Source organism: Neophocaena asiaeorientalis, unplaced genomic scaffold, assembly GCF_003031525.2.
Source record: "Neophocaena asiaeorientalis asiaeorientalis breed wild unplaced genomic scaffold, Neophocaena_asiaeorientalis_V1.1 scaffold606, whole genome shotgun sequence".
NCBI classification, from domain to species: domain Eukaryota; kingdom Metazoa; phylum Chordata; class Mammalia; order Artiodactyla; family Phocoenidae; genus Neophocaena; species Neophocaena asiaeorientalis.
The window spans coordinates 1038347-1050087 of NW_020173687.1; the positions used below are offsets into that span (position 1 = coordinate 1038347).

Sequence of the window (11741 nt, forward strand, 5' to 3'; positions counted from 1 at the left end):
TGTACAGTCACTTTCAATAAATACTGTCAATGGGAGAGAGTTAAACGTTTGTACACAAAGGAGGCAGGTAAATCAGACGAGACCTTTGTATGGAAGGGATACTGTACATTAAATTCTTTATTGTTTTTGTAATACTGTGGCCAGTCATTAATCTGAAGATTTCATATATCATTTTATTGAAATGATATCTTAGCCTTTACACCATGCCATGTAAACAAGTTGCTGAATATTTTTTTCTCTCGTGAAATTGTACAAAACTTTCTATATGTACACCCTAGATCCCTCTGAAACGTTGGGTTGATGATTTTGTTACATAGGCCTGGGTCTGAGGTACGACGTTACAGCCGAACGGACATTGTAAATACACGTAGAGACAGAACACTTTGACAGCAGCTCGATGAAGGATGCTCTCGGGGACCAAGTGTCCAGTCGCTGCCGCTGAGGACAGGAGGGGCAGGCCTCGCTGGACGGCACGGCGGTCTCCCACCGCTGATGCCAGGACACTGCTGCTCCCCGCGGGGTCCTGGCATAGCTGGCTGCTTCAGTCGGCATCGCTTTCTCACTCGCTTCCTGAAGTTGTGTTTTAGGAGCTCCTGGGACCTGATTTTTCCCCGCCCCCTCCCATCACGGCTCCTTGGCAGGCGGAGGTGTCGCAAATGCCGGGGGTCCCCTGAGCGCCAACAGCACCGGGAAGGCCAGGATCGCCAGGGAGCCCAGGCTCTCCGTGGGCCCCGTCGCGGCCATCTTTGCCAACACCGGGCACGCCTTGTGGTCCTTGAGACACACCAGGAAGGTGAGTGGAGACACAGAGAGAGGACATCAGTGGTGTGTCCGTTCAGCCAACCCAAGTCTTGTGTTTCTTGTGGCTCGTTTCTTAACTCTGGGAGGGGCCCAGGGGAGGCGCGCTCAGGCCGGAGAAGGACGAGGGCAGAGGCCAGGGTGCAGGAGTCTGGGTTCTGTCCTAAGCAGGGCAGCTCGGACTTGAGAAGAGCCAGCTGGCGCCATGTGAGGAACGGGTCTGGGGTGAGTGAGGGGGATGCTGACGATGCTGGTGGCAAGCGTGGGAATGGACTAGGTGTGAGACAGAAAGCCCCCCCCCCCAAGGTGGTGGGCACCTGGGCAGGTGGACGGCAGAGGAGAAACCAGGAGCTGGGGGTGCGGGGAGGGGTGGAGTGAGCAAGGAGCTGGGCCGACAGGTGTGTGTTTGCTCCCGGCACGTGTGTGCGGACGCGGCGGCCCCGGGGCAGCCCCCGAGAAGGCTCGGATGGAACGTGGCTGGGGCTGCCGTCCTCCCTCTCGGCAAAGTATTTATACTCAGCATGAAAAGTGCCAACATCCAGGGTACGTGTGGGTCACTTAAGAAAAAATTCTGTTCGAATTTAACTGAAATAGATACTCGATGGCTTTAGTTGAATAGAATTTAACTGAAACTCCTGAACTAAAACAGACACAGGGCGATCTGATTAAAGGGTCGTTAAAACAGTCCCTAGCCTGGCCTCTAAGGGTGCATCGTCAGGAGAAAAGTTCCCTCAGAAGAGGAGGAGACGTGCTCGGCACCCAGAGGTGCCTGAGTAGCGTCAGTGACAGCGGCCTCATACCTTGGAGCCCTTGGTCTCCGTCAGGCCCGTCCAGGCCCTCGCCAGCTGGGCCTTTGTCTCCTCTGTCCCCCTGGTTTCCTGTCAAGGGCAAGTGACATACGCATTTGCTTAGAAGCCCTGATTGAGGTTCAAAGACAGACTTCTGCTGCGGCGAGCGTGTGATCCTGCCTTTTTACAAGCAGGGTGCCTGCTTCCTAAGCTTTCTACCGAATCAAAAACGTTTAGAAAAGGACACACAGCAAAGTGTCGGGCTGGATGGATTTGGCAGAAGGCACCCACCCGCGTGACTCGCCAGCCTCAGAGCTGCGCTTTTGGACCTTTAGTTTGTTCACAATATTTATGCCTGTGAAACAGCTGAGTGTTTGCCCTGTATCCCCATGTTCAACATTTGTGACAAATTGTCTAAGGTGTTTCAAAACGTCCCCTGAATTGTGTTCTCTCCTCCTCCACCTGCAGCTGGTTTTGGTCTCTGGGAGGTGAGCCGAGGCCCTGCCACGAGGGCCCGCTCGTCGGCCAGTCTTTGTGTGATGCTGGCCGCAGACAGCTTATCCTGAGTGAGGTTCTTGGAAAATTGAGCCTCTTGTCAACATAGTGACGCTCAGTGAGGCCAGCAGCATTGTCGGGCGCTGTCTGTCCTGCCTGATGGTAAAAGCAGTGACACCAGTTTCCTTTCCGTTGGTGTTTGTCACTTTTCCCATCGCAGAGGGTAACACACCTTCTACAAAGGATCAGGAGCCCCTGGGCCGGGCAGTCGGGGCCTCCCGTGGGGCCTGGGCTTTCCCGGCCTCCAGAGCAGGTCCCCGATCTGCTGGGTCCCCGGGGGGAGATGGAAGCCCAGCCCTGACAGTGGCTTCTGCCTGAAGACCTACAGTATATATTCTCGTTTAATTCAAACAATAACCTTCGGTCATCCCCACCCTGAGGCAGGCGCCCCAGGGAACACGCTGACCCCGCGCCGTGTGGCGGCCTCCCCTGAATTCTGGGCAGTTTTTCTGAGACCCCATAAAGTGATCAATGCTATTTTTGAATTTTATTTTCAAAAGTCTTAAAGGCATTCAGATCCCTATTTAGAGAAAACCTTGTTTGGTCTTTCTTTGAGGACAGCCATCCCCCCCGCAGACTGTACTGGCACAGACGGCCCAGGGACGGGCAGAACTCAGACATGTCTGATGGTAAACTTGGGACGGGGTGAGAAGGTGCATTTGACACGTTTGCCCTCTAGTGTTGAAACTATTCAATCTCCCAGAGTCTTAACAGTAATGAAATGATACCTCTAATTCTGGAAGCATTTCATCTGCTGAGGTATTTTAACTTAACCTCACAGAGGACAAAAGGAGCTCACAGAAGGAAGTTTCCCTTGGAAACTTTTTTCTTAAGCTCTTTTTCAGAAACAGAAAATTATTTGGTCAATACGTTTGGAACAAATTGCAATCACGAACTTTAAATCCTGAATGGGGCCCGTGAGGCTAGCTGCCTGGGGGCAGGCCGGCTGCAGGGGCAAACGGTTAGAATTTAAAATGAACTAAGTGTTAAAGGCCTTGTTGGAAAAGGTTAGTGGCCAACAGCTCCCTGTCTGGGCACCAGGCATCCCTACGATGGCACCCCTGCGTGCGACCAAGGTTCTCACCTCGTTTCAACTCGTCCTGAGTTCTTTACAGTCCTTAAAATGGATTTTTGATGTATAATTTTTGCCTTTTGCCACATAAATGGTCACACATGCCAGTTTTCCTGAAGGGAAGTGCTGTTACGTACAAATGGGGCTCCTGTGCGTTCATTCCTCACATTCTTCTCAACCCTCCTCCCCCAAATGTTATTCTAACGGTATTTGCGAAAACCATCACATTTTGAAAAACGTTGTCACAACCCGTGGGTTTAATAAGGAATTAACCGAGCTGGGCCTGAAAGCATGAAGGGCTCTACCCAAGGCGGCTTCTAGCAATGGCTCAACCTCCCAGGGCTTTTCTAGATGAGCCCGTGGACCCAGAGGGAGGGGAGGGGAGGCGAGGGGAGGGGTCCCCCAGGCAGCTCAGACATGTGTGTCAGACATGGATCGGCAAGGCCGGAAGGACCCTGGCTGAAGGCCAGGTGACTCTGGGCCCATTTCCCCTCTGGGTCTCTTCCCCCACCCTGTCCCCGCAGGGGAGCCTCTCTGCGTGGCGGGGGCAGATTTCATGGCTGGGGTACTGGCTGGGGGCTCTGGCGTGTGGACGCGTGGTGGGTGGACTGCACTCACCTCTGGGTCCGGGGTCTCCCAGCTCTCCGGTGGGACCGCGGTATCCAGGGGGCCCTCGAGCCCCGGGGTGACCAATGGAGCCTGGGGGCCCCGGGGGGCCGGGGGGGCCAGCGGGACCCGGCCGACCGATGGACCCTGGTGCTAAGGGCTTCCTCAAGTGTGCGGCTAGCTGTGCGATTTGCTCTTTTGGAAAACAGAGATCAGACATCTGTTCATCAGAAGTGTGTTATATAAAGCGCGAATATACTGCCTTGCAAAGGAAGTTTGTTCATTGATTGAAAAGGGCTTTAACCGCTTTGGGTACGTGATAAGTGCTGTCCAGTCCTCGGTGACCCAAAGAGTGAATCACAGCCCTAGAGCTCCTTAAAGAGCTCATGAATCGGAGCGGCCAAAAGATGTCCACTTGGTCTGTCAGAGCTGAAAGGGCACGATTATTTGACCCTTGTGACCACTTCATCGAGCAGACATTTAGAACATCCCCCGTGCACCAGGCACCGCGGTGAACCCTGCGGGGAGGGGGCCCCCTCCAGTGCAGACCCTGAGGACCGCGGGCGGTAGGCCAGCCGGGAGCGTGGCTTGGCTGGAAGGTGGTGGAGGGTGAGGCTGCGTGGGGATGGGGTGAAGGCAAGGATGGGGCTGGGGGTGGGAGGGGCTGCAGCTACGCTGACCATCCCCACACACAGCTCTCTGATGTGCTGCTCGCTGGCTTCTTTGCCCTGGAATTCACCCCAAAATCCGTCATCGTATGGGGGGCACGCTGGCATCTCCTTGAGGCACCCCCACTATCGCACTTTGCAAAGTAACCTTGATCATCTGGAAGAGACTCGCTCTAAATCCAGGAAACGCCCACACCAGTGAGCACTGGCTCCGGAGAGGAGACACGTACCGGGACTCCGGGTTTCCCAGTGATGCCAGGCACTCCTCGCACGCCCTGGAGGCCCATGGGGCCAGGGTGGCCCGGGACGCCGTCTATGCCGCTGGTGCCGTTGGGGCCCTGGATGCCCTTGGGACCCAGCTCCCCTCGACTGCCGGACTAGAGGGAAACGGCAGGAAGGGCTGGGTCAGGGCATGGGCTTCTCCCTCTGGGAGAAGAAGGGCCGACAGTTTCCTGACTTCTGACCAGAGCAGGCCTCTGAGATCTGCATGGCCGTCAGGGCCCCGGGGCTGGCCCGGGAGCCCTGAGGAGCCAGCCTCTACCGGGCACTCACCTCTCCTTTGGGTCCGACAGGGCCACTGGGACCCTGCAAAAGAGCAGAAGGGAAGATGTGCATTTTAATTACTTGCGTGTCGTTAGTTGGTGGGAATCACTTCCCCAGAAACCGGTCCAGCCGGTTATCAGTTGGGGACGGAAGAGGAAAGCAAGTCATTCCGTGAAGCTGCATTTGATGGCGTCACAGCGGCCACAGTGGCCACTCCTCTTATTCTAGGTTCCGTTTTGTATTGCTGAGATTGTATTATAGCTACTGACGTTTTTAAACTTATTTTCCCTAAAGAGCGTTTTAGCGGTATAGTCCTTTTTCTCATCCACGTTTACTTTGTTCCCATTCTTTCTCTTTTTTAACATCTTTATTGGAGTCTAATTGCTTTACAATGGTGTGTTAGTTTCTGCTTTATAACCAAGTGAATCAGTTATACATAGACATATGTCCCCATATCTCCTCCCTCCTGCGTCTTTATTGTTATACATTTGGCGGAGCTGAGGTTCTCTGTGCCTAAGGCTCCCCCTTCTCCAGCTGTGACCTCAAGAGGCTGCCTGGCAGGACGGGGACAGGGACTGGGCCCCAACCAGACAGCAGACGGCCCAGGACCACTCATCCATCCATGCCGCCACCCTCTGCCCAGGCCACAGCTGGTGGCCCCCCTCGAAGCCGGAGGGAGATGGAGGGGCCAGGCTTTTCAGCTCAGACAGCCTGAGTGGTAAGTCGCTGAGAGCACAGTGTGAGGGGCACTGCCCGCCTCGCAGGCAGGGATGGAGCAGGTCGGGGGACTGTTCCCAGGGTCCCGCGTGTCAAGGTCATCTAGGAATTCACCAAGATGAACAACGCCCGTGCACACGACTGAGACCGTCTCAGCTCAAGCTGGGAAAAGTTGGCTCTGGGCTACAAGGCTGTGCTGGAGATGAGGGTCCCTGGGGCCGAGCCCTTCCCGTCTCCTCTAGACTCAGAGGAGGGCTCAGTCACAGAACTGGAGACCCTCGCCACTGGGAGCCACGAAGATCTTCATCCCCAAACCCCCTGACTGTTCCGTTTCATTCAGCCCCGAGGTGTGACTGTCGACGAACTCCATCGGGGTTTGATTCTAAACTCAACCCGAGTTTTAGCTCTGTGGAAGCAGAGTTTTCTGTAGCTCAGTCTCAACTCTGGCTAATTCATGCTGGAGCTGCAGATGGAGCACAGGAGGGGGGTGGAAAACCCCAGAGCTGGGCCTGGGGCCGCCTTCTGCCTTAGGGGCTGGTCAGCAGTCAGGACCTCCCCTGCGCCTCGGTCCTCAGCTCGGCCCACCCCAGCCCCCCACCCCGAATGTGGTGAGTTCTGTTGTCAAAAGTGAGGCCGACGTAGTCATACTCACCAGTTCTCCTTTATCCCCAGGAAGGCCATCGGCGCCCGCGATGCCCTGAAACGACACAGCTCAAGGTCGCAGAACTGTCCACGCTGCCGTCCTCCAACCGTGGGGGGAGCCGGTGCCCGAGACCCCGACCCCGGCCGAGGCACCAAGCAGACAGTAAGCAGAGCCTCAGGTGGGTTTAGCCTCTTCTAGGTCCTCCTGCTGCTCCCGGGGCGTCAGAAGCAGAGCTGCGCCACCGCCCCCCACTGCTCCTGGGCCCCCCCAGAGAGGTGCTGCCTGGAGAACAAACACTTTTCTAGTCTGCTCCTGGAACCCAGATGGCCAGCAGGGAACACGCCCCACTCTGAGGGTCCCAGAGGAGCCGCCCAGGCCACAGGCGTCCCCCGTCGTACCCAGGAGCCAACTGGTCCCGGGTCCGGCTGGGTGCCCAGAGTTGTCAGCCTGGTGGTGGTGGGGGTGGCGGGAGAGGGAGGGAGATGGGAGAGATGAGAAGGACGCCCCCCAGCCCTGAAGACAGCAGGCAGCCCACAGCTGACCTGACCACCGGTCGCTCACCTGGTCGCCCTTTGGGCCTGCAGCTCCTCCCGAGCCCTGGGCAGAGAAAGGCTCAGCGTTAAAGAAAGCACAGGGATCCCTGGGCGACCCGCACCCGCTGTGGAGCCAGGACGAGCTGGGGGCACCCGGGCTGCTGTGGAAACAGCCTCCTTCCCGGACGTTTGGCATCCTGGCCCCTAAGTGTGCTGGGATCCTCCTGTAGAGCCCTCATCTTTTTAGGGGCTCGTAGCCTCGCCCCGCGGGGGTGCGCTGTTGTTTCACGGGCCCTGCTGCCGGACAGCAAGGCCTCTGGGCTCGGCACCACCGGAAAAAGTTTGGATCGTGCGGCATTTTCACTCGCACGGTCGCAGGGTAGCTTCCCGCCGCGAGCTGCCGAGTCAGAGCCCAAAGCTCGTATGGATCACCTTCCCAGGGGACTGCGGGATTAGGGGCATGTCTGGGAACTGCCAGAATCACCCCTAAAATGTTAAAATAAAAACTGTCCATCGGCTCGGATAGCAGCGCGAGGAAGAACCCGCCCAAAGGGTCCAGAGAGTGAAACTTCCCTGTGACCTCAAAGTGCAGGCGAGGGTGACCGGGGTGGCGGGGGATACAGGAACCGGCCCCTGGCCCCCACGGGGACGGGCGCAGTGTCCAGGGCCTCTCTCTCTACCTCTTGGAGGCCCTGTGCCCTTGGCATGCCCCTGACCCCTGGCATTTCTGGCCTGAAGGCTGAGGAAGGGCCCTACTGTCCCGGCCCCAGGCCGTGGTTTCTGTGGCCCACCAAGCCCGGGATGAAGGGGCACCAGAGATGGCGGCTCCTGGGTCCTGTCACTGCCAGCAGGCGGGCGGACGGCCAAGGAAGGCACCTGAGGTTCCCCTGGGACCTGGTGTAGCGCAGCTAGGCCGGAGCCCAGACACAGCCCACAACCTCCTCCCGGGGCCCCCGGTCACCCAGACTGGGGCCCTCTGTGTCCCAAATATCATGGGACAATAGGGACACCCACAGTGCCTGACTGCTGCGCACGCACGGTGTGAGGTGCCTCTGGGGGCCGCTGACGTGGCGCCGCTGTGTGTCCCGTGGGACTGTGGGTAGGGTGCAGGAGCAGGACACCCCTGCTAGGACAGCCACTTACCCGGTCGCCCATGCCGCCTCGGAGGCCTTGGGGGCCGGGCAGGCCAGGGTCTCCCATGCTGCCCTTCCGGCCCTACGGACAAGGACGCAGCACGTCAGCACCCACAGGGAGCCTGGTGGAGGCCCCTCCCCAACCCGGCTGGCCCACCTGGGCTCCCTGGGCGCAGACCTCACCCACCTGGAAACCGCGGACACCAGGGGCTCCGGGGGGGCCTTGCGGGCCCAGAGCCCCCTGAAAGACAGAGAGTGTGAGTCCAGCTCCGCCTCCCCCGCAGGGGCTGGGCAGACACAGGAGCTGGTCCCCAGCCATCTGGCCCAGTTACTGGGGAAAGAGGTGGGAGGGATCCTGGGGGGCAGCTGGGGGTCGCAGAGGTCAGGCATGCCCTCGGGCCCCGTGCGTCAGTCAGACTTGGCGCGGGGCACCGATGCCGATGTCTTCCTTATCTTGGTCTATGGTGGGGCTGAGAGGCGGGGTGCTTCCACCACACCTCCCAGGCCCCAGGGGGGTGCTCCCTCGGCCGGCTGGATGCTGGGACTTTGCTTCCTCAGCACAGAGGTCTCAAGGACAGGACAGCTCGAGCCTGGCCACCACCGTGTCCCAGCTTTCACAGGCTCAGCCCCTTCATGCACCCAGAACGCCACCGCAGCCCACACAGAAAAGGGGGCCCCTCGGCTGTGGCTCCAGGCCCACCCCCACCCCAGGCTTCATTCCCCCGACTCACCGCTGAGCCCCTGTGGCCAGCCTCGCCACGCTCCCCGGGCACACCAACGTCTCCCTACACTCGGGGAGGGGGACAGAGGGTGTCAGCGGAGTCCGTGCACACTTGGGTTGGGGGTGAGGGCTGCAGATACTCACAGGGACACCGGGCTCTCCTGAGGGGCCAGCCTCGCCCAGCTCTCCAGCTCTGCCCTGCAGGGGAGGGGTGAGCCCTGCGTGAGCTCTGCCCACGATCCAGGCTGCGGCCTACCCGCATTGGACCCTGCTCGTCCAGGGAGACCCTGCAGGTCAGAGGTCAGAGGTCAGCATACAAGACCAGAGGCAGAGCACCCCCCGAGGGTGAGGGGCTCCTGCAGCCTCCCCGGCCTTGATGCACAGCCCCCTGCAGGCGCCCCCACTCAGGAACCCACGGGAGATGACCACTGGCATTGTCCCTGGGGCCACGGCAGGAGCCCCGTGCACTCACCGGCAGCCCATTGGGACCCTTCTCTCCCGGGGCACCATTGCGACCAGCTTCTCCCTGTGGGAGTTTGGGGGGACACGGGGTGCTGAGGCCCTGGAGGCTGAACTCCCTGCAGACCCCTCTTCCCCTGCAGAGCGCCAGCCAGTACCAACCTTCTCGCCATCGAGTCCCAGCACACCGTCCCGGCCATCCTTGCCCGGCATGCCCTGGGGACAGCGGATGCTGTGAGGCCCAGTGGGCAATCAGCCTGGTCACCCTCCAGATCACGCCCACCAGCCCCTCCCTTCCCCAGCCCCCTGCACTAGGTCTGCCCTCCTGGGCTCAGGGGGCAGGTAGTAAGCTGTGCTGTCCTCCGATCGTGCAGACGAGGGCGGTGAGGACGCACCCAGACCACAGGCTGCCCCCCGCGCTCTGCGTCCGCCCAGACTCCATGCGCCCCAGGGAAGTTCTGCTGTGCCCACTTTACAGACGGGGAAACTGAGGCTTGGGAGCCAGGATTTGGGCTCAGGCCTGCTGAATCCTAGAGGCTTGACTAATTTTGGAATCTCAGACACAGCCTTGTGGTGGGAAGGTGCCAGGAGAGCAGCTGGGGTCCCTCCCTCCCCTCCTTCAGCCTCCCACTGCCAGGCTGTGCTACCCCAGGTGGCCTCCCAGGGGCCCATCCTCTAGGGCCAGGATGGGGAGGGGGCCAGGAGGAAGTGGGGGTCTGGGCTGGGCATGGGCACATAGCAGGGATGAGGGGGCACGGGTGGGGAGGGCCAGTGCTCAGGACCCTCAGAATGCCCCCTCACCTGTGCCACCCAGTCCCCCACCACCCTCACGTGCCCCTGGAATGCAGATGAGCTCAGCCCGAGACCCTCTACCTCTGTGTGGTCTAGACGGCAAAAGATTCTGTGGCCTCCGGCAAAATGCAAGTGTGCGGGCCCTTCACCCATAAATTAGGCATTTCCAGAAGGCGACAGCAGAGCGAAACGAGGGAGGGCCAGTGGCCCGCGCAGCTGGCCCAAGTATAGCCCAGGGCCGTGGGAGGAGAATGACTCTCCCGGGGAAGCAGGTGCAAAGGGCAGGGAGGAAGGGGCCGGCAGAGCCCCCTCTGCCCCTATGCTGGCAACCACGGGCACTCACCGGCTCTCCGACCAGCCCAGACATGCCAGGGATGCCTTTAGGACCAGGCCTGCCCTGAAAGACAGGCAAGGGACCGCAGTTAGACCCATCGGGACTGCTCCTTCCAGATACCTCACTAGGTCCAGGGGAGGGGGGGCGGGGGAGGTAGGCCTGGGAGCCTTAGACGTGCCGTGCACACCACTTTCTAGACTCCGGGTACTGAGCTTGGGCCAGGGGGCAGCTGTGTAGGCCAGGCCCGACCCCCAGGGGAAAAGGCCCATCACCCGGGAGCTGAGGCGCCTGTGCATGCTGGGGCATCACACGGCCGCCTCCTGGACCTCCGGCCGCTAGGCTCAGGCCGGGGGAAGATGAGATTGGTTCAGAGACGGTCACTTCATTTCGTGAGATGCTTAATTTCCTCTCGGCTTCACTTATGTTCTGCTTAACCCGAGAGTCGTTTTCTCTGTTACTGCATCTCACAGCTGGGCATCCTTGGCCCAAGGTCAGGCCCCACTGCCCGGGGCCTCGCGACGGATGTCAGTGGCCAGCGTGCGCACTCAGAAGTGTGGTCCTCCGGATCCTGCCCTGCTGCTCCGGAGAGGAGTTGCCGAGGTGACAGTAGCTTCAAGGAGCCACGGGGGCAACGAGGCCGGGGGACTCCTGGGGGAGCCGCCTGGGCAGGGGGAGGGCTGGGACCCCCAGGCCCAGCTTGGCACTGTCCAGCGGCTCCCGCCCACCCGCAGGAGAGGGCAGCTGCCCCTCGCCTCCCTGGACTTACCGTCCGTCCCCCACCACCACCCACCCGCCCTGTGGATCAGGTTCTCCCAAGGAAGGACCCAGAGAACACAGGCTCTCTCACTTACGAGGTCGCCCTTGGGGCCGCGCAACCCCTCTGGGCCCCTCTCGCCTCTGTCACCCTGCAATGACAAGGGGGGACAGGGAGAGAGTTAACTCAAGAAGGTGGGAGAGCAGGGTGGTGATGCTGAGGGTCACAGAGGCCAGAGGGACACTCACCACACCTCACCTCATGTCTGGAAAGAGAGAACGCAAATCTCCCACGAAGGACAGGCTGACTCTGGACTCGCCCCCTCCCCCCAGGTGTGTCCACTGGTACCTGCCCAGGTGTGCCACATGTGATTCCCCCCAGGTGTGCCCACGGGATGGGCAGCCCAGTGGGGCCGGGGGAGGCGTCAGAGTGAGCAAGAGAGAAGAGAGCCTGGGCCTGCACGGGACCACCCCCCACCCCCAGACACACGTACCACTTTCCCAGGGGCTCCTGGGATCCCGGGGGGCCCTCGGAATCCGATGGGACCCTGTGGAGGAGAAGGGGCACCTGAGCGTCTCCTCTGAAGCCTGGGCAGCATCCCCCAGAGCACCCGGCTCCATCTGGA

The 11741-nt window shown here is 60.1% G+C and overlaps 1 protein-coding gene across 1 annotated transcript in view; it reads right to left on the reverse strand.

The window, feature by feature from the left end:
• Nucleotides 1-207: 207 nt before the first annotated feature.
• The window catches only part of COL9A3 (collagen type IX alpha 3 chain), a 20301-nt gene continuing 8767 nt past the window's right edge, over nt 208-11741 (reverse strand). The window contains 18 exon segments of the mRNA XM_024750358.1: nt 208-774; nt 1599-1676; nt 3832-4012; nt 4491-4547; nt 4718-4864; nt 5040-5072; nt 6400-6444; nt 6952-6987; nt 8067-8138; nt 8244-8297; nt 8788-8841; nt 8922-8970; nt 9015-9064; nt 9250-9303; nt 9399-9452; nt 10372-10425; nt 11214-11267; nt 11610-11663. Of these exon segments, the coding sequence (XP_024606126.1) occupies nt 584-774; nt 1599-1676; nt 3832-4012; nt 4491-4547; nt 4718-4864; nt 5040-5072; nt 6400-6444; nt 6952-6987; nt 8067-8138; nt 8244-8297; nt 8788-8841; nt 8922-8970; nt 9015-9064; nt 9250-9303; nt 9399-9452; nt 10372-10425; nt 11214-11267; nt 11610-11663 (1317 nt within the window). The 3' untranslated portion in view covers nt 208-583.